Source organism: Amblyraja radiata, unplaced genomic scaffold (assembly GCF_010909765.2).
Source record: "Amblyraja radiata isolate CabotCenter1 unplaced genomic scaffold, sAmbRad1.1.pri S43, whole genome shotgun sequence".
NCBI classification, from domain to species: domain Eukaryota; kingdom Metazoa; phylum Chordata; class Chondrichthyes; order Rajiformes; family Rajidae; genus Amblyraja; species Amblyraja radiata.
The window spans coordinates 116,679-139,359 of NW_022630150.1; the positions used below are offsets into that span (position 1 = coordinate 116,679).

The following is a 22,681-nucleotide window of genomic DNA, read 5'->3' on the forward strand; positions in this document are numbered from 1 at the left end:
CTTCAGCACACCAAGGCCATACTGACCAACAATCACTCCACACACTAGTTCAATCCTACAATCTAGGGACAATTTACAGAAGCCAATTAAACTACAAGCCCACGCATCTTTAGGATGTAGGAGGAAACTGGAGCACCTGGATAAAACCTACAGGATCACAGGGAGAATGTGCAAACTACATGCAGACTTCACCAATAGTCATGATCGAACCCGGGTCTTGTGCTGTGTCACAAAGCTTACTGACATTTTTTTTAACTAACAATATTTAATGAACGATAGGCAAGATTTCTCTACCCTTTATTGGACCAAATCAAAGAACGAACTACATTCAAGTGACTAAAAATTACAGTATCAATAACACTTATCAGTAGTGGGTCACATTATTTTGCAAACCACTAAACGTGAACACTATACAAAGAGTAGATTTATTGTGCATCCTCTGCATTTAACTATATTTTAACACAAACATTTTTGAACAAAAGAGGGTTTGCAATTCCCTTGCAAATAAAGTGAACAGCGCAAAACAAAAAAAACATTCTGACACAAGTAAACATCCGTGTCTACTCAAAAGTTACACAAAATATCACCTCTGCTATCTTTACTTCAGAGACTGTAGTGTCACTGGCAAATGCAAACTAGAGTACTACTATTTGGAGCTTGCCTATTTGGTTCAGGTTCAGATTGTTTTGATCAAATACTAATGCCAGGCTATGCAATGTAAGTGAATACCTACGTCCCAAGTTGTTATTTTAACAAGTGGCAGACAGAAAAAGTTACAAGGCCTTGGGGATAAGCTAATTTTATGCCCAAGCAAGCTTCAACATGTTGATGGATAATCAACATATAGTTAAAAAAACAAAAAAACGTTGTGGTTTTTAATTTTAACCACCCATTTGAGGAGATTTATTTCCCCATGACTTTTTCTGGTATTAAGACAATAGACAGAACAACAGAAGTCATTTTACATTAATGTTGGAATGCTTAGCCTAGAGCCACAGGTAATTTACTGCCACCTAAAATTAAATGTATGTTGCCTCAAAACTTCTTTGCCCAAGTTTAGGACATTTGCAAATATACAGTATCAGACCACCTGACTAGGAAAATATATTGCAGTACTTTAATCTTCACTGCGTCCAAACCCTTTAATTCCTTACAAAGAATGGAGAAAAGATTCATTCTCAGGGCTGCAGTGATTTATAATGGCAGCACTTACCCCACCTTCAAAGTAATTGGGGATGATCTTGCCATCTATAAAATTGTATAAATAAAAAGCAATTTGTGAAGTCGCATGGAACACAAGACCTAGTCTAGTTTCACCTATACACCATAACATGGGGACATAAATAAAACTTCCCTGAAAGTCACTCTTTGTTCGAATGCACTCTTTAGCCACTTGGCTTGATGTCAATTTCACCCTTCTCCAAAGCAGCTGACTCTTTTCAGCCATTGTGAGAATCCACCCTGGTCTCCCAATTTCCCAGTTAATTCCTTCATTAAAACCCAGCTCTTTATCACTTGAAAGAAAGAACAAAAAAAATGAAATCCAAATTTGAGTCAGGACATCAAAACAAAGCTCTTAACATTGTTAATTATTGCCAAAAATATCCCTGTATATTCACAGATCCATTTTGTAGAATTACTGAATTACTAGAATCACTGCGAGTTGTCGACAGGTATAGCCTCCGCATACTATTCCTTTACCGATGGTGGCAGCAAGGAGAGACAACTTGATTGACGGGGCAGAATTAATTTGAACATTTTGCCACAAGTCTCCAGAGCAGAAATAAAACAAAACAGATTTGGTGCCAGATAAACAGTGACTTAGAGCACATTTCTTCATTCATGGCCTGCTGTACGTCTCCCCCTCCCACCCCCAGGTTAAATAAGGAAATCACAGCTGCCAACTTCTATCTCCTGAGTAACCGTTGGCAAAATGTCTGTTAACCTCACTGGGTCAAATACTTTAAACTCAGACCCCGAGGATGTGCTGTTTAATCTTGACGCCCCATTACAATCAGAGGAACTCTGTGGCGGGATGGAGTATTCACATTCAGGCAGGGTTTCTGGATAAATTGCATAAAGCTCTGTGTCATGGTGAGACTTTAATGAAGGGCTGCTACTGTCATTCAGAAGCGAAAGGTGCTTTTGCTCAGTTCCATTGCCGCCCTGGATTCCTGGGGCTCCTGAATCGTCCGATAAACACACAGTGTTAATTTCAGCCTCTGCTTGGTGGATGCCCTTGCTCTTGGCTGGGCATTTTGGTGAATCTGCCACTGCGCAGTCTAACTGAGTGCACTGTTTGAGTTCAAGCAAGGTGCTGATGGCGTCGTGCTCCGCTTTAGAGACGGGCCTGCTCTGCTCCTGACACCCGTTTAAGGAGGGAGGGATAGGGCACGGCGCAGTTGGCTGGACGTTCGTTGGAGCCACGCATGCAGACATGATTGGAGGTGGAGTGTTAAGTTGTAAACCCTGCATCATCTGAAAACACAAATTGGATCATCATTGTTAATAACACTTTACTGACACCAGTAACACATGACATCATCATATGATTGTATAGCACAAAAATGGGCCCCTCTTAAATTTGTGCTCTCGAGCTCTAAACGCCCCTTACCTTGGAAGAAAAAGACTCTCACTATCTGTCCTATTTATGCCCCTCAATTTTATAAACCCACCCAGCTTCCTTTGCAGGGAGTCAATCAGCTCTTCATACACCCTTTATTCCAGGCAGCCTCCCAGTGAAATGCTAAAATAAAAATGCCTGACAGGCTAACACCAGCCACTTTAATATATAGCAGCCACACCGATGGTCGACATGGACTCGATGGGCTGAGGAACTATTTCTATGCCGTATATCTCTAAACATAAAAAAACACATCACTGTTACAGCCTGAAAGAGGTACTCAAAATTGACCACATTGTAACACGGTAAAATGCAGAATCCCAACTAATGAGGTTGACTCTAAGGAAGGAATAAAGGTTGGGCAGTAGTTCAGGTGGGGCCTATAGATACAGTTTTGTTTACAAATACAGCATGGAAACAAGCCCTTCAGCCTAATGGGTCTACTCCGGTCATAAATCACCCGTTCACACATTATCCCACTTTCTCATCCATTCCCCACACACAAGGGGCCAATTAACCTACAAATCCACACGTCTTTGGGATGTGGGAGGAAAGCGGAGCACCCGGAAGAAACCCATGCAGTCAAAAGGAGAACATGCAAACTCCACACAGACAGCACCCGAGATCAGGATCGAACCCAGGCCTCTGGTGCTATGAGGCAGCGGCTCTACCAACTGAGTCACTCATGACTATGAGTGACAGAGAGCTGCAAATACGGGGCAGCGAGTAAGCAACGTCCAAACTGTTCTATTACCTGGCGTGTCGGATGCGAGAGATGGTTGTAAACTCGATAACCGGAGGGCAGCATTGGGTCGGTGTAGAAAAACTCACACGGCTGAAGAATTGGCACTGCAATAGAAAGGACAGGAGACGGTGAGTTAAACAGCCTTATTTATTCTGCTCTTCATAGAGCCGCAACGGGCGAGGTACGAGAGAAACTCTCCATGTGAAATGACAAGGAAATGTTGCACAGCTAGTGTTGCTGCCACAGCTCTGACAATAATAGGTTCCACCCTGACCTGTGTGTTGCTTTCCTCTGGATGACCAAGTTGCCTCCCACGATCGCTCCCTTAATTGGCCACTGCAAATTGTCCCTAGTGTGTAGCTTTGTGGTAATACCTGGGGGAGCTGGTGGGGACATTGGGGTAATTAAATGGGTTAGGATAGGATGTTGCATGGTCAGCCTAGACTTGGTGGGCTGCAGGGCCAGTTCCCATTCTGGCTCTCTCAATGACCACCACTATAAAGATGTGCAATATTTCCTATTCAACTAACTACTTGAATGCACAGAGTATTTTGCCCCGAGCTGGGAAATCAACAAACCAGAGGACATGGGTTTAATGTGAGAGGGGAAAGATTTAATACGAACCTATATAACCATTAAGCACGGAAACAGGCCATCTCGGCCCTTCTAGTCCGTGCCAAACACTTATTCTCACCTAGTCCCATCTACCTGCACTCAGACCATAACCCTCCATTCCTTTCCCGTCCATATACCTATCCAATTTATTTGTAAATGATAAAATCGAACCTGCCTCCACCACTTCCACTGAAAGCTCATTCCACACAGCTACCACTCTCTGAGTAAAGAAGTTCCCCCTCATGTTACCCCTCAACTTCTGTCCCTTAATTCTCAAATCATGTCCTCTTGTTTGAATCTTCCCTACTCTCAATGGAAAAAGCTTATCCACGTCAACTCTGTCTATCCCTCTCATAATTTTAACGACCTCTATCAAGTCCCCCCTTAACCTATTGCGCTCCAAAGAATAAAGACCTAACTTGTTCAAGGTAGACAAAAATGCTGGAGAAACTCAGCGGGTGCAGCAGCATCCATGGAGCGAAGGAAATAGGCAACATTTCGGGCCGAAACCCTTCTTCAGACTAACTTGTTCAACCTTTCTCTGTAACTTAGTTGCTGAAACCCAGGCAACATTCTAGTAAATCTCCTCTCACCTGTCACCCAGAAGGTGTATGGACCCTCTGGTATATACAAGAGGGTATATGAACAATCTGCCGGAGGAGGTAGTTGAGGCATGTAATGTTACACCATTTAAAATACATTTGGACAAGTACATGGATAGGACATCCTGGTGCAAGGGTCAGGGATGTCACTGAACGGCTGCAGAACATTCTGGAGGGGGAGGGTGAACAGCCAGTTGTCGTGGTGCATATTGGCACCAACGATATAGGTAAAAAAAGGGATGAGGTCCTACAAGATGAATTTAGGGAGCTAGGAGATAAACTTAAAAGTAGGACCTCAAAGGTAATAATCTCTGGATTACTACCAGTACCACGGGCCAGTCAGAGTAGAAATAGGAGGATATTGCAGATGAATACGTGGCTTGCAAAATGGTGCAAGGGGGAGGGATTCAAATTTTAGGGCATTGGAACCAGTTCTGGGGGAGGTGGGACCAGTACAAACAGGACGGTCTGCACCTGGGCTGGAATGGAACCAATGTCCTTGGGGGAGTGTTTGCTAGTGCTGTCGGGGAGGATTTAAACTAATGTGGCAGGGGGATGGGTACAAGAGCAGAGAGGCAGGGGGGTGTAAAATGAGGGTAGAAGCAATAGGTAGCAAGGTGAAAAGTAAAAGTGGCAGGCAGACAAAACCAGGGCAAAAATCAAAAAGGGCCACTTTTCAACATAATTGTATAAGGGGTAAGAGTGTTGTAAAAACAAGCCTGAAGGCTTTGTGTCTCAATGCAAGGAGTATTCGTAATAAGGTGGATGAGTTGAACGTGCAGATAGCCATTAATGATTATGATATAGTTGGGATCACGGAGACATGGCTCCAGGGTGACCAAGGCTGGGAGCTGAACATCCAGGGATATTCAATATTTAGGAGGGATAGAGAGAAAGGAAAAGGAGGTGGGGTAGCGTTGCTGGTTAGAGAGAAGATTAACGCAATGGAAAGGAAGGACATTAGTTTGGAGGATATGGAATCGGTATGGGTAGAGCTGCGAAACACTAAGGGGCAGAAAACGCTGGTGGGTGTTGTGTACAGGCCACCTAACAGTAGTAGTGAAGTTGGAGATGGTATCAAACAGGAAATTAGAAATGCGTGCGACAAAGGCAAAACAGTTATAATGGGTGACTTCAATCTACATATAGATTGGGTGAATCAAATTGGCTGGGGTGCTGAGGAAGAGGATTTCTTGGAATGTATGCGGGATAGTTATCTAAATCAACATGTAGAGGAACCAACGAGAGAGCAGGCTATTTTAGACTGGGTATTGAGTAATGAGGAAGGGTTAGTTAGCAGTCTTGTTGTACGTGCCCCCTTGGGCAAGAGTGACCATAATATGGTTGAGTTCTTCATTAGGATGGAGAGTGACATTGTTAATTCAGAAACAATGGTTCTGAACTTAAAGAAAGGTAACTTTGAGGGTATGAGACGTGAATTGGCCAAGATTGACTGTCAATTAATTCTAAAAGGGTTGACGGTGGATATGCAATGGAAGACATTTAAAGACTGCATGGATGAACTACAAAAATTGTTCATCCCAGTTTGGACAAAAGAATAAATCAGGGAAGGTAGTGCATCCGTGGATAACAAGGGAAATCAGGGATAGTATCAAAGCGAAGGATGATGCGTACAAATTAGCCAGAAAAAGAAGCATACCGGAGGACTGGGAGAAATTCAGAGACCAGCAGAGGAGGACAAAGGGCTTAATTAGGAAAGGAAAAATAGATTATGAAAGAAAACTGGCAGGGAACATAAAAACTGACTGCAAAAGTTTTTATAGATATGTGAAAAGAAAGAGATTAGTTAAAACAAATGTAGGTCCCTTGCAGTCAGAAACAGGTGAGATCGAAAGGTAAATCATGTCTGACGAATCTTATAGAATTTTTCGAGGATGTAACTAGTAGCGTGGATAGGGGAGAACCAGTGGATGTGGTGTGTCTGGACTTCCAGAAGGCTTTCGACAAGGTCCCACATAAGAGATTAGTATACAAACTTAAAGCACACGGCATTGGGGGTTCAGTATTGATGTGGATAGAGAACTGGCTGGCAAACAGGAAGCAAAGAGTAGGAGTAAACGGGTCCTTTTCACAATGGCGGGCAGTGACTTGTGGGGTACCGCAAGGCTCAGTGCTGGGACCCCAGCTATTTACAATATATATTAATGATCTGGATGAGGGAATTGAAGGCAATATCTCCAAGTTTGCGGATGACACTAAGCTGGGGGGCAGTGTTAGCTGTGAGGAGGATGCTAGGAGACTGCAAGGTGACTTGGATAGGCTGGGTGAGTGGGCAAATGTTTGGCAGATGCAGTATAATGTGGATAAATGTGAGGTTATCCATTTTGGTGGCAAAAACAGGAAAGCAGACTATTAACTAAATGGTGGCCGATTAGGAAAAGGGGAGATGCAGCGAGACCTGGGTGTCATGGTACACCAGTCATTGAAAGTAGGCATGCAGGTGCAGCAGGCAGTGAAGAAAGCGAATGGTATGTTAGCTTTCATAGCAAAAGGATTTGAGTATAGGAGCAGGGAGGTTCTACTGCAGTTGTACAGGGTCTTGGTGAGACCACACCTGAAGTATTGCGTACAGTTTTGGTCTCCAAATCTGAGGAAGGACATTATTGCCACAGAGGGAGTGCAGAGAAGGTTCACCAGACTGATTCCTGGGATGTCAGGACTGTCTTATGAAGAAAGACTGGATAGACTTGGTTTATACTCTCTAGAATTTAGGAGATTGAGAGGGGATCTTATAGAAACTTACAAAATTCTTAAGGGGTTGGACAGGCTAGATGCAGGAAGATTGTTCCCGATGTTGGGGAAGTCCAGGACAAGGGGTCACAGCTTAAGGATAAGGGGGAAATCCTTTAAAACCGAGATGAGAAAAACTTTTTTCACACAAGAGAGTGGTGAATCTCCGGAACTCTCTGCCACAGAGGGTAGTTGAGGCCATTTCATTGGCTATTAAGAGGGAGTTAGATGTGGCCCTTGTGGCTAAGGGGATCAGAGGGTATGGAGAGAAGGCAGGTACGGGATACTGAGTTGGATGATCAGCCATGATCATATTGAATGGCGGTGCAGGCTCGAAGGGCCGAATGGCCTACTCCTGCACCTAATTTCTATGTTTCTATGAAAGGTTTAGAGGGATATGGGTCAAACGTGGGCATATGGGACTAGTGTAGATGGGGTATCTTGGTTGGCATGGGTAAGTTGGGCAGAAGGGCCTGCTTACGCGCTGTATGACCATGACAGTGTTTAAATGCCTTACTGTTAATTTCCTGGGAGGGCAGGGCAGAGGCTTCAGATTTTGCCGTGAAGTGAAATGGTGAGCAGGAATTGACGGAGTCTTGCTTGTCGAATGTGGAGCCGTTGTTTTCCGCGGGTCGGCTGTGTCTCCGCTGATTCGCAACAGCAGTGTAGAAGGATTGGAAGGACGGATGCGACAGCAATCTCGTGGAGAACGGGGCAACGATACCCGAATACTTTGCCTACACAGAAGAAAGAAAGATCTATGCATGAATACTTGGGACAACAGTGTTACTATTGGGACCAATTTAATTTGGCATGGTGTTAGTTTCAGTTTAACCTGGCATCATGTTCGATGCAGGCAGTCTCAACCTTTCTCCCAGGGTTGAAATGTCAATTGATACCTCTAGTTTCCCTCCCCCCCCCCCGACTCTCAGACTGAAGAAGGGTTTCCACCCAAAACATCGCCTATTCTCCAGAAATGCTGCCTGACCCGCTGAGTTACGCCAGCATTTTATGTCTATCTTTGGTGTAAAGCAGCATCTGCAGTTCCTTCCGACTCAAAGACTGGAGGGCACAGCTTTAAAATGAGAGGGACAAAGTTTAAAGGAGATAAAGGGGCAAGTTTTTTCTTTTAATCACACACACACACAAACACACAGGGAATGGTGGATGCCTAGAAAACACTGTCAGGGGTTATGGTGGAGGTAGATATGTAGTGGCATTGAAGAAGCTTTTAGATAGGTACATCAATAATCAGGTAACCATATAATAACAATTACAGCACGGAAACAGGCCATCTCGACCCCTCTAGTCCGTGCCGAACACATAATCTCCCCTAGTCCCATATACCTGCGCTCAGACCATAACCCTCCATTCCTTTCCCATCCATATAACTATCCAATTTAAAATGGAGGTAATGGAGGCACCGGCAACGGCGACTTCTCCCGCCCGAATTGCGGGGTTGAGAGTGACCTGGAGCGGGGCCTTACAACGCCCGGCGCGGCTGTAAATTGCCGCGGACTTGCTAGCGCCCGCCGGGGGCTCCAACATCAAGACCTGGGGTAGGGCCCTACATCGCCCGGCGTGGCTTTGAGTGGCTGCGGACTTGCTAGCGCCCGCCGGGGGCTTTGACCTCGACTTCGGGAGAGGAATGGAGAGCAGGGGAGAGACAAGTTTTGCCTTCCATCACAGTGTGGAGGAGACTCACTGTGATGGATGTTTATGTGAATTGAATTGTGTTGGTGTGTGTCTTGGTTCTTTTTTTGTATGGCTGCAGAAACCAAATGTCGTTTGAACCTCATGTGAGGTTCAAATGACAAATAAAAGGTATTGTATTGTATGGAGGGAGGTAGACAAAAGTGCTGGAGAAACTCAGCGGGTGCAGCAGCATCTATGGAGCGAAGGAAATAGGCAACGTTTCGTCCCGAAACCCTTCCGGGTTTCGTCCCGAAATGTTGCCTATTTCCTTCAGGGTTTCGGCCCGAAACGTTGCCTATTTTCTTCGCTCCACAGATGCTGCTGCACCCGCTGAGTTTCTCCAGCACTTTTGTCTACCTTCGATTTTCCAGCATCTGCAGTTCCTTCTTAAACAGGTAATGGAGGGATATGGGTCACGTGCAGACAGAAGGGATTAGTTGAACCTGGCATCATAGAAACATAGAAATTAGGTGCAGGAGTAGGCCATTCGGCCCTTCGAGCCTGCACCGCCATTCAATATGATCATGGCTGATCATCCAACTCAGTATCCCGTACCTGCCTTCTCTCCATACCCTCTGATCCCCTTAGCCACAAGGGCCACATCTAACTCCCTCTTAAATATAGCCAATGAACTGGCCTCGACTACCCTCTGTGGCAGGGAGTTCCAGAGATTCACCACTCTGTGTGAAAAAAGTTCTTCTCATCTCGGTTCTAAAGGATTTCCCCCTTATCCTTAAGCTGTGACCCCTTGTCCTGGATTTCCCCAACATCGGGAGCAATCTTCCTGCATCTAGCCTGTCCAACCCCTTAAGAATTTTGTAAGTTTCTATAAGATCCCCTCTCAATCTCCTAAATTCTAGAGAGTATAAACCAAGTCTATCCAGTCTTTCTTCATAAGACAGTCCTGACATCCCAGGAATCAGTCTGGTGAACCTTCTCTGCACTCCCTCTATGTTTGATATAGGCATTACAGGCCGAAGGGCCTGTCCAGTGTGGTACTGTTCTACGTATCAAACTATTGGTGGGTAAATATGCCCAAAATACTGCAACGCTGCTGTAAATCCAGGATCAACTGAGTAACACTATATCTGTTACTGCATTGGACTCCACATTGCACAGCCCAAGGCTGTTCTGTACTCTGCCACTGCAAACCTATGCCAATCAGACCCGTCACAGGATTGCAGTGCATTTACTTGACTGCAGATTCACATCCTGGGGATTTTGGGGTTGTACAGGCTAGATGCAGGAAGATTGTTCCCGATGTTGGGGAAGTCCAGAACAAGGGGTCACAGTTTAAGGATAAGGGGGAAATCTTTTAGGACCGAGATGAGAAAAATATTCACACAGAGAGTGGTGAATCTCTGTAACTCTGCCACAGAAGGTAATTGAGGCCAGTTCATTGGCTATATTTAAGAGGGAGTTATTAAAGCTTTATTTCAGACACAGGTCCATATAACACATCAAACAGTACAAAGAATTACAAAGATACATTAAAAAATTGCATATTAGCCTAAAATATATATAAGCTATTGCACCAATGCCGTCTTAGCCTAGAAGTGAATCTATAGCAGCTTTTCAGAGGGCTGACTAGGGCTTCAATTATGTGGTTCTCTGATTTGTCCAGGCGACACATAAAACTAAACATCAGCTGTCTTAAGAGTGCCTCACAGGTTGGCACTCTAGTGGACACAAACAATTGACTGGCACTATGCCACCTAGGGACACGAAGTAGCAACCTCATTGCATCATTGTATGCAACCTTAAGCCTCTGCATACTCTTTTTCTTATAATTAGACCACAATTGAGCAGTATATAACGGTGTGATGTAGGTTCTGAACAGGAAACACTTCACAGAATCAGAGCACAGTTAGATGTGGCCCTTGTGGCTAAAGGGATCAGGGGGTATGGAGAGAAGGCAGGTACAGGATACTGAGTTGGATGATCAGCCATGATCATATTGAATGGCGGTGCAGGCTCGAAGGGCCGAATGGCCTCTACTCCTGCACCTATTTTCAATGTTTCTATGTTTCAACTGAAAGGACTGTTGGGGTCCTTGGACGGAGCCGAGGGAGGAGGTATATAGACAGGTGTTGCATCTCCTGTGGTTGCTGGGGGAATTACCTAGGGAGAGGGTGGTTTGGGTGGGAAGGGATGTGTTAACCAAGGAGTTGCAGAGGGAATGGTCTCCGCAGAAAGAGGAGAGGGGTGGAGATGGGTAGACGTGGCTGGTGGTAGTATCCCGTTGGAGGTGGGCGAAAATGTGGGAGGATTATGTGCTGTATGGGAAGGCTGATGGGGTGAAAAGACTAAGGGCCAGGCTCAAACTTATAGAAACGTACAAAATTCATAAGTCTGAAGAAGGGTTTCGGCCCGAAACGTTACCCATTTCCTTCGCTCCATAGATGCTGCTGCACCCGCTGAGTTTCTCCAGCATTTTTGTGTACCTTCAAAATTCTTAAGGGGTTGGACAGAGGGGATCAGAGGGGCCAATTGGCCTACTCCTGCACCTATTTTCTATGTCTCTAAGAAGAGAAAGGAAAGCTTTCTTTACAAACTTTATTTTAACGCTTTAAATTTATTGGTATTAATTTGCTTTTGCAAAGGCTTTTAAAAAATTAATATCATTAAATATTTAAAGCACTTTAATACTTTGTACACCTCCCAATATTACAAATTATTACAAAGCCTCAGAGGGTTTGAATAGGAGGCAATGCTCCACCCTCAGCCTTGTCTCCTGTTAAAAGGTGTCAGGGGGTTAGTTTAGTTTAGAGATACAGCGTGAAAATAGGCCCTTCGGCCCACCGAGACCACGCCGACCAGCTTCAGGTTCCCGGGGGTCAACATCTCCGTTGACCTCTCTTGGACCCACAATACCTCAACTCTGGTCAAGAAGGCTTACCAGCGTCTCTTCTTCCTGAGGAGACTGAAGAAGGTCCATCTGTCTCCTCAGATTCTGGTGAACTTCTACCGCTGCACCATCGAGAGCATCCTTACCAACTGTATCACAGTATGGTACGGCAACTGCTCTGTCTCCGACCGGAAAGCACTGCAGAGGGTGGTGAAAATTGCCCAACGCATCACCGTTTCCTCACTCCCCTCCATTGAGTCTGTCCAAAGCAAGCGATGTCTGCGATGAGCGCGCAGCATCGTCAAGGATTGCGCTCACCCCAACCACAGACTGTTTACCCTCCTACCATCCGGGAGGCTCTACAGGTCTCTCCGTTGCCGGACCAGCAGGTCCAGGAACAGCTTCTTCCCTGCGGCTGTTACATTACTCAACACTGTACCTCGGTGACTGCCAATCACCCCCCCCCCCCCCCCGCGGACACTCCTTCCACCAGGGAAAAAAATAATAATTGCACTACTATGAGTGTATGCACGTAAATATATTTATTTATTCCTCATATTCTATGTCGCTCTTCTAGGGAGATGCTAACTGCATTTCGTTGTCTCTGTACTGTACACTGCACAATGACAATAAAGTCTGAATCTGAATCTGATCACCTGTGCGCTAATTATATCCTACACACCAAAGGGACAATTTTAAAGAAACTGATTAACCTACAATGTGGGAGGAAACCAGAGCAGCCGGCGAAACCCCACGCGGTCACAGGGAGAACGTACAAACTCCGTAAGGACACCCTCCACAGTCAGGATCAAACCCAGGTTATACCGGTGCTGTGAGGCAGCAACTCTGGCGCTGTGAGGCAGCAACTCTACCACTGTGCTGCCCCCTGGGGCAAGAGGTCAGAGATTCGATTAGGCGCCCATCTCTGGAATCGGATCCCAGGACAATTTAATTCAAAATTCTGCACCAGTTATGAGAACAGGAGGACAATGGTTTAAGTTGAGGCAGGTACTATTGTAATGCTTAAGAAACATTTAGGCAGGACGGGTTTAGAGGGATATGGGCCAAACGCAAGCAGTTGGGACTAGTGTAGAAGGGACATGTTGGTCAGTGTGGGCATGTTGGGCCGAAGGGCCTGTTTCCACGCTGTGTGACTATGACGAAAGAGAATAATTAAGCTGGGCAATGGAGAATAAAGTAACAACAGGCATGCGCAAACCTTTCTGTACTGGGAAACATTTCCGAAGCTCACCTCCTCAGCATTGTTCAACGACAATCCCACATCCAGGCAGTAGGGAGACTCTCTTCCTCTTTCGAGTTCGTTACTGGAACAGCCTGGGAAGAAGAGCTCTGTCAAGTCTTACATCTCACAAGGCCAGAATCACTCTCCCTTATTTATAAACACGCAAGAGAAACAAATGAGGTGGCACGGTGGCGCAGCGGTTAGAGCAGCTGCCTCACAGCACCAGAGACCCGGGTTCGACCCTGACCTCGGGAGCTGTCTATGTGGAGTTTGCACATTCTCCCCGCGACTGCGTGAGATTCCTCTGATATCCTCCCACATCCCAAAGATGGGGAGGTTTGATGCTTAATTGGCCCACAGTAAAATTGCCTCCAAATGTGGAGGGAGTAGGTGAGAAAGTGGGATAACATAGAACTAATATGCAGGGGTGATCGATGGTCGACATGCACTCAGTGGGCAGGGTAACCTTTCATTGCAATACCTTATAGTAGGCCCCCCTCGGTCATGACTGACCATGGGTGATGCATCCTGGTCGGATGCAAGCCTGGGCGATGCCATATGGAGGACAGGCTGTTGCCCATGTAGCACGTCCCCCCTCTCCACGTCGCTGATCGATCCAAAGGAACAGCAGGGCCGTTACAGTTTGGCACCAGCGCCATCGCAGGAGCTGCCAGAGCGAGGTTGTAGACAACGATGAACTTAGGGGCTCCGACTCTGAATTTTCTTGAGGTTTACTCCTGGAGCCTTTTCCATGACTGGATATGGGAGGTTTTAAATCAGAGTTTTCCCTCTCCTAGATGGACTGCCTTCCCAGGCTGACGAGCCCCATCTGCCCGAGACTCGTGCGGGCGGGAGCGTCTACCTTCCCATGCAGGTCTATAGCACCTGCCTACTTGCAATACCACATCTATCTTTTTCCTTCATTGATCTTTACGCCGGTTGGTTTCCATGCAAACTCTAAAATCTGTGTCTCACCAGAGTGAAATAAAACCGTCGCTCTGACACAATATGAGCAGTGAGAGTTGATCAGTGAACCCTTGTGACTGGAGCATCTTTGTCGGGATTGACTCAGTAAAAATAAGTGAGGCCCTCACTAAAAACAAACACAAAAAAATGCTGGAATCTCCAATCAGGTCAGGCAGCATCTGTGGAAAGAGAAATAGAATTAATGCTTCAGGTCATCTGATGAAGGACCTGAAACATTAATTCTGTTTCCCTCTCCATCAATGCTGCTGAGTGTTTGTACAATCTTCTATTTTTATTTCAGATTAACAGCATCTGCAGGTTTTAGTTTATTCACTTTCATTGAAGGATAGGAACCATTGGTATAGAGGGATCTTCGTACGATGTTGCCAAATCGCCGAAGGAATAACACAGGCAAGGTTGGATGCTTCGGAAGGCATTGGGGGGGGAAGCTGCCTCTATTAGCTCAGGAACAGAACACAAGAGTAAGAAGATCATGCTTTGAGCACTTCACACAGTTCTGCTCACCACACTACAGGAAGGAAATTATGGCACTGGAGAGATTGACAGCAATAAAGCTAGACAATAAATATGAGGAGACACCGGTCAGGTTAGGAGTATTGTCTTTGGAACAACAAGAGACCGAGGGGAGGATTAATTGAAATGTATAAAATTACAAGAGGCCTGGATGGTTTGTTTACACAAGTCTCACGTACATTCACAGCAGAGATGGATACCTTTGGACACAGAAAGGTAATGGGAAATGTGGACCTAAATGAACGATCGGCACCATGGAGACACAAAGAACTGCAGATGCTGGAATTTTGAGCAAAACATAAAGTGCTGGAGGAACTCAGATTCAGATTCAGACTTTATTGTCATTGTGCAGTGTACAGTACAGAGACAACGAAATGCAGTTAGCATCTCCCCAGAAGAGCGAACATAGAATATGAGCAATAAATATATATACGTACGCACATACATACAGTCGCAGTAGTGCAATTTTCTGGGGGAAGGAGTGTCCGGGGGGGGGGGGGGGGGGGGGGGGGGAGAGGGGGGAGGTAGGTGACAGGCAATCACCGAAGTACAGAGTTAAGTAATGTAACAGCCGCAGGGAAGAAGCTGTTCCTGGACCTGCTGGTCCGGCAACGGAGAGACCTGTAGCGCCTCCCGGATGGTAGGAGGGTAAACAGACTGTGGCTGGGGTGAGAGCAGTCCTTGATGATGCTGCGCGCCCTTCGCAGACATCGCTTGCTTTGGACAGACTCAATGGAGGGGAGTGAGGAACCGGTGATGCATTGGGCAATTTTCACCACCCTCTGCAGTGCTTTCCGGTCGCATATGTGGAGGAAATGGAGAAGCAACCTTTCAGGTCAGGATCCTTCTTCAGGCCTGAAATGTCACCTATCTACTCCCTCCATAGCTGCTGCCTGACCTGTCGAGTTACTCCAGCACTTTGTGTTTTGCTTAAGGTTCAGCACACATTCTTACTGAATGTCAGAGCAGGCTGAATAGCCTGTCGCAACTCTTTTTTTCCCTACCTCACACACAGCTCATTTCTTCAGTGAGCGACCAGAAGCCCTTCCCCAAGAAGCCACAATTTTATTGCTAAAGTTCAAGTTTGTGAACAGTGAGAAATGAACTGCTCGCTCAGTAATTCCCAGTTAAAAAAAACGTGCAAGTCCGTATTAATAATCTGCATTAATTATAATACTCATCGCTGCCATCAACTGCCTCCAATTGGTTACTACAAGGTGAAGTACTTAACTTGTGACGTATAACATGCACAAGCAAGTATATTTTACAGCTACGCAGACAAATTTAATTAGATTCAGAGCTGGATGTGAGATTCTATCATCATCAGGGGGCAACTAAAATTGGGGAATAAATGAGGCCTTCCCAGGCATGCTGGTTGACCGAGACATATGAAAGATATAGGAATTAAATTAATTTCCTCATACTGTTCCCAGGTATGTATCTGAAAAACTCACTGTTACTTTAATCTGTAATCTCACCAAGCATCTTACCTCCGGCAGGCAGAAAAGAGAAAGAACTCTCTGTTCTTGGATCGTTCATAGCATTCTCAAACTCGGTGTAATACTGAGATGGGGGAGGTTTCCCAATGATCTGCAGTAGAGACCTACAACGAGAAAGGACAGTGATCGTCACATTCCTGACCTGACGTTCATTTGAGCTCACCACTCCATTACTCCAATCTATTTGGACACGCTAGAGGCAGGAAACATGTTCCCGATGTTGGGGGAGTCCAGAACAAGGGGCCACACAGTTTAAGAATAAGGGGTACGCCATTTAGAACGGAGACGAGGAGACACTTTTTCTCATGGAGAGTTGTGAGTCTGTGGAATTCTCTGCCTCAGAGGGTGGTGGAGGCCGGTTCTCTGGCTACTTTCAAGAGAGAGCTAGATAGGGCTCTTAAAAATAGCGGAGTCAGGGGATATGGAGAGAAGGCAGGAACGGGGTACTGATTGGGGATGATCAGCCATGATCACACTCAAAGGGTCGAATGGCCTACTCCTGCACCTATTGTCTATTATTTATATTGCCTATTGTCTATCTCTCCCCTTTCAGATCTGGCAAGTGAATAATATCCATTAGCTTTATTGACTTGACACCTTTTGTTCTTGAGACAATGGGTCATCGTTTCTGGATTGGGACTGAATTTCACACTTCTCATCCTGGGATCAGATTCAGACCCTGCCATGAAAGGCTAGCCTGCCTTCCATTACACTGCCAAGCAAGATTTCTTGAGGCAATGGGGTTCCAATAGGAGATAACAGACTGTTCTAGAGATGGGAGTCACCTTTAAGAATAAGGGGTACGCCATTTAGAACGGAGACGAGGAAACACTTTTTCTCACAGAGAGTGGTGAGTCTGTGGAATTCTCTGCCTCAGAGTTCTCTGGATACTTTCAAGAGAGAGCTAGATAGGGCTCTTAAAGATAGCAGAGTCAGGGGATATGGGGAGAAGGCAGGAACGGGGTACTGATTGGGGATGATCAGCCATGATCACATTGAAGGGTGGTGCTGGCTCGAAGGGCCGAATGGCCTACTCCTGCACCTATTGTCTATTATTATAATGCCCAACATCACGCCAAGTTTGCAGGGGTTACTGGACACACAGCAGGATCTCGAACCACAGTGGAGTTTCCACACGCCCTCCCTAGATCTCCCACCAATTGATTAATGGCTGTAGAGGACAGTTATGGAAATATACACTTTCATCCAACTGAGGACTGCACTTTAGCCTGTGAAAATATTGATAGAGTTCCAGGGTCAAAGGGAAAGTTACACCCGACAACATTCTAATCTGTTCAAAGTGGCAAAGCTACAAAATCAGAAATTAAATGGGAGTGACAAACAGACGAAAACAAAACAGGGATAACAGGGACCAGTCAATCCAGTGTACATTGTAAAATGATTCTGCAGATATAGATCTATCTATTATCAGTCCCCGTAGTGAGCCCTTCCATCGAGAAAGTACAAGAGCCTGAAAACCATGACCACCAGGCTCAAGAATGGCTTCTTCCCATCTATCAGGCTCTTGAACACTGCACAACACTAATCCCATCTATGTGCTATGGTGCTATGTACTAAATGATCAGTCAGAAGAAGCAAAACGTCACCCATTCCTACTCTCCAGAGATGCTGCCTGTTTTGTTGTACCGGTATTAGTTATTGATTTATTAAAATTTTGATTATGATATTGTATCTGTGTATTGCCTTTACAGGCCTGTCACTGCTGCAAGTAAGAATGTCATTGTTCTGTTGTCAGTACATCTGACAATTAAACCCTCCTGACTTTTACCTTCATCCCTTCTGCCATTAAATCTCTCCCACCTTTTGTCCGATTTAGTAACTTCCTTTCAGTTCCCTCTTTCTCACCATCTCCTCCGTTCCCAAGATTTTCCCTTTTATGAATTCTCTTACCGTACCCCAGTTCTGATGAAAGGTCACACATCCAAAATATTGACTCAGTCTCACTCCTGGGTGGGTGGAAACCACATTTGGACCTTCCAATAAGTGTAACCACAAGCTCATTCAGGAGCTAAACCATAGTATTCAATGTAAACAATGCATAGAATTGCAATTTTGAAGATAGAAAAATAGAAAACAGGCTCTTCAGTCCACATTGTCGGTGCCAAACACAATGCCAAGATAAACTAATCTCATCTGCCTTGATATGATCCATATCCCTCTATTTCATGCACTTCCATGTGCCTATCTAAAAGCCTCTTAAATGTCACTAAAGCATCTGCTTAGACGTTACCATTGTATCTGCACAATGGAATTTTTTGCAACTTACATTTTATTACATGTACAGTGGAAAAATATTGCATATGGTGTTTAGGGGAGCCCTCAAAACCCAGCCACAATCGTCATGCAGTAAATACCTGAGATAGTCATGCTCTTCAGTTAGCTCCTCCTCCGTGCTGTCCAAATCAGAAGTGTATGCGTCCGACTCTGAAGACCAGTCCCAGGTTTGGTTCCTCGAGCTGCTTGCATGGTTACCGTGAGCTTCTTCCATTGGCGACTCACAATTCCAGTAACATACCTTCTCTGTCAAAAGAAACTTCAGCTAAGTTAAGTTTGTCTAAAAACTGTAAACAATGAGGAAGGATCCCGAGGCAAGACGCTGTTTGTCCATTCCCTCCACAGATAGAAATATCAAAGGTATCAAAGGTATTTTATTAGTCACATTCACATACACCCAGGTGTAGTGAAGTGAAATGCTTTTTGCCATTTTGCAGCACATAAAAAAAGATTACAGACATAACACCAATGAGAGTCTTAAACACATAGAACATCCCCCCACAATGGCTCCCACCATGAGGGAAGGCACAAAGTCCAGTCCCCAACCCCAGTTCACCCATAGTCGGGCCCATTGAGGCCTCCACAGTTGCCTCTACGGAGGCCCGATGTTCCTGGCCGTTCTAACCGGGTGATGCTGCTCCGGCGTCCGGAGAGTCCTCCCAGCGGCCTGGTCAGTCACAGTCACACAGCACGGAAACAGGCCCTTCGGCCCAACTCGTCCATGCTGACCAAGCCCCATTTTAGCTAATCCCATTTGCCCGAGTTTGGCTCATATCCTTCTAAATCTTAGCTATCATGTACCTGTCCAAGTGTCTTTTAAATGCTGTTATAGTACCTGCCTCAACTACCTCCTCTGGCAGCTTATTCTACACACCACCACCCCTCCCACCCCAACTACCACCGAGGGAAAAAGTTACCCCTCAGGTTTCAATTCAAGAATTAGCTATAAAAATTTCAAAAGAGAGCTGGGATAATCACTTACTACAGGTGCATAAATGTTCGATCAACGTACGACATACTCTCATCCAATTCAAAACATTACATAGACTATATTATTCAAAAACTAAAATAAATAAACTCTTCCCTAATGTCTCACCCATCTGTGATAAATGTGTGTCAAGAAGCTACCATAGCGCATTCTTTTGTTTTTTGTACAAAAATCCAAAAATTCTGGTATGAAATATTTGATATCTTTACAAAATTAATCAAAATAAAACTGGTACCAAAACCAGAATGGATCATTTTTGGAATATCGGAAGGTAACCCTGAACTAAACTTGTTTCAGAAGAATTTACTCAATTACGGGCTAATAATGGGAAAAAAAGCTCATACTTAAATTCTGGAAAAATGCGCCCACACCAACAATAAAAATGTGGATATCAAATATGTTTGAAACACTACATCTGGAAGAGATGAGATTCCTCTTAGCACGCAAAGCAGACCACTTCCAAAAGACGTGGTCTACGTTTTTGGAACTATTACAAGCATGAGGTGCAACAGTAATCTAATAAATAAATAAATAAATAAATAAATAGATGGTGCCAGTAAAACAACAAAAACAGACTTGGTTGGTAGTCCCCTTTCTGCGGAGTTTAATGTTATAATAGAGTGATTGTTTCTCCTTTCTTTTTCCTTCTTTTCTAGGGTCTACTTTCTTTCTTTCCTTCTCTAACTTCTTTTCTAAGGGGCTTTCTTTTCTCAACACTCTCTTGCACCTTCACGACTCTTGCGTACTTTCCTTACTTCCTTTACTTCTATCTTTTTCTTAAAGCTCAAAAAATGAAGCCGTACAAAATAATGTATTAAGACATATGTGTTGTGTATTATTGTAACTTACTGTACTTCTAATAAAAATAATTTAAAAAAATTTAAAAAAAAGGTTTCAATTCAATCTTTCCCCTCGTACTTTAAACTTACGCCCTCTGGTTCTGATTCCCCCACCTTGGATTAAAGACTTTGTACATTCACAAAGTTAATCGATTCCCCTCCTGATTGTATACACATCTATAAGATCACCCCTCAGCCTCTTCCATGCCAAGGAACAAAGTCCAAACCAGCCGAACCTCTTCCCGCCGAATTCCTCCAGCAATTTGTCTTTTGTTTAAAAGCAACTGTAAAGGCAGATTGGCTCAGTTAGACAGAGGCAGCTTGGTGAAATGGAAACATTGACAGCAGAACAGGCCATTTGGCCCATTAAATCATTGCTGGCTAAAAATTAGATTAATTATATGTCACAGCTCTGAGGGATACAGAGCTTCCAGTTGGTCTCTCCGTCCTGTCAGGCAGTAACTTCTGGGCCGACATCACTCATTGAGTTAATCAGCTCCTATCCATTGTAAAGCAAGGGCGGTAACGGGGACATTTTGTACCTGTACCAGGACTATTTAATTGGAAATGATGAATTTCCCAGCTCGTGGTCATTAAAATCGTCGCACCAAAAATAAATTTTAAAATGTCGGCAAGTTCCCAGATACTATAGTGTAGGACTGAACATCAGTGCAGAGAGGAGGCCTTTCACGTCTGTACGAACTTAGTAAGAACGTGCTACACCCCTTCTTACTGCTCATTGTATAGAAAATTACGTCTTCGGTAGGTGCGTCATGTCCAATTGTTCTTTACAGGAACATGCCTGTAACAGGTGATTCTATCACATGTTATAGTCATGTTCATAAAACATAACACATTTTTCTGGGGTCGGAATCTTTCTTCAGATACACGCAGGATTGTCACAGTCAGATCCGTGTAGGACAGAGTACGCATTGCTGTACCAGAGAACCAGTAGTTTGTGTCGGAAGGAATTGCAGATGCTGGTATATACCAAAGGTAGACACAAAACGCTACGGTAACTCAGCGGGCCAGGCAGCATCTCTGGAGAAAAGGATTAGATCAATTGGAATTTAATACAGAAAAATGTGAGGTGCTGCATTTTGGGAAAGCTAACATGGGAAGGACCTACACCATGAATGATAGGGCTCTGGGGAGTGTTGTAGAAAGTGGTGTTGCAGGTAGATAGGGTGGTCAAAAAGGTTTTGGGCACTTTAACCTTCATGAATCATAGTATTGAGTATAGAAGTTGAGGGGGTCATACAAGAAGGTACACAAAAATGCTGGAGAAACTCAGCGGGTGCAGCAGCATCTATGGAGCGAAGGAAATAGGTGACGTTTTGGGCCGAAACCCTTCTTCAGACTGAAGAAGATAGAGTCATACAAGATGTTGGTGTGGCCACATTTATAGTATTGTGTTCAGATTCGTCACCATGTTATAGGAAAGATGTTGTCAAGCTGGAAAGGGAGCAGAGAGGATTTACAGGGATGTTGCCAGTATTCAAGGCCCTGAGCTGTGGGGAGTTGAGCAGGCTAGGACTCTATTCTTTGGAACACAGGATAGAAACATTGAAAATAGATGCAGGAGTAGGCCATTCGGCCCTTCGAGCCTGTACCGTCATTCAATATGATCATGGCTGATCATCCAACTCAATATCCTGTACCTGCCTTCTCTCCATACCCTCCGATCCCTTAAGCCACAAGGGCCACATCTAACTCCCTCTTAAATATAGCCAATGAACTGGCCTCAACTACATTCTGTGGCAGAGAATTCCACAGATTCACCACTCTCTGTGTGAAAAATGTTTTTCTCATCTCGGTCCTAAAAGAGTTCCCCCTTATCCTTAAACTGTGACCCCTTGTTCTGGACTTCCCCAACATCGGGAACATGAGGAGTGAACTTACACAGGTGTACAAAATCAAGAGAGGAATAGATTGGGTAAACACACAGACTTTTGCCCAGTGTAGGGGAATCGAGAACCAGAGGACATAGGTTTAAGGTGAGGGCGGACAGATTTAATAGTAACCTGAGGGGTAACTTTTTTTTTTTTACCCAAAGGGTGGTGAGTGTATGGAATGAGCTGCCGGAAGATGTTGTTGAGGCAGGTACAATTGCAACATTTAAGAAAGGTACATTGACAGGATAGGGCCAAACACAGGCAGGTGAGACTGGTGTAGATGGAACATGTTGGTCGGTGTGGGCAAGTTGGTCTGCTGGGCCTGTTTCCATGCTGTATGACTCCATGACTCTACGACCAAGTGACATTCCGAGTCGGGAGCCTTCTTCAGACCCGCTGAGTTACTCCAGCATTTTGTGTCAGCAGAGTTTCCTGGATGACGTGCACCAGACCCTACGGTTAGATGTTCCAAATGAGGGTTAGCAAGCATCTCTATGTCCAGTCACCACTGCTCTAGTGTGGCGGATTGCAGGCAAGAAGAGC

At 44.8% G+C, this 22,681-nt stretch overlaps 1 protein-coding gene across 1 annotated transcript; it reads right to left on the minus strand.

The window, feature by feature from the left end:
• Positions 1 to 269: 269 nt before the first annotated feature.
• Positions 270 to 18,661, minus strand: sap25 (Sin3A associated protein 25). Its single transcript, XM_033016321.1, has 6 exons — positions 18,497 to 18,661; positions 16,113 to 16,225; positions 13,132 to 13,214; positions 7,854 to 8,073; positions 3,378 to 3,472; positions 270 to 2,478 (listed from the first exon to the last, which is right to left on the minus strand). The coding sequence occupies exons 1-6, from the start codon at positions 18,628 to 18,630 to the stop codon at positions 1,879 to 1,881; spliced, it is 1,245 nt and encodes a 414-aa protein (XP_032872212.1). The 5' UTR covers positions 18,631 to 18,661; the 3' UTR covers positions 270 to 1,878.
• Positions 18,662 to 22,681: the final 4,020 nt, after the last annotated feature.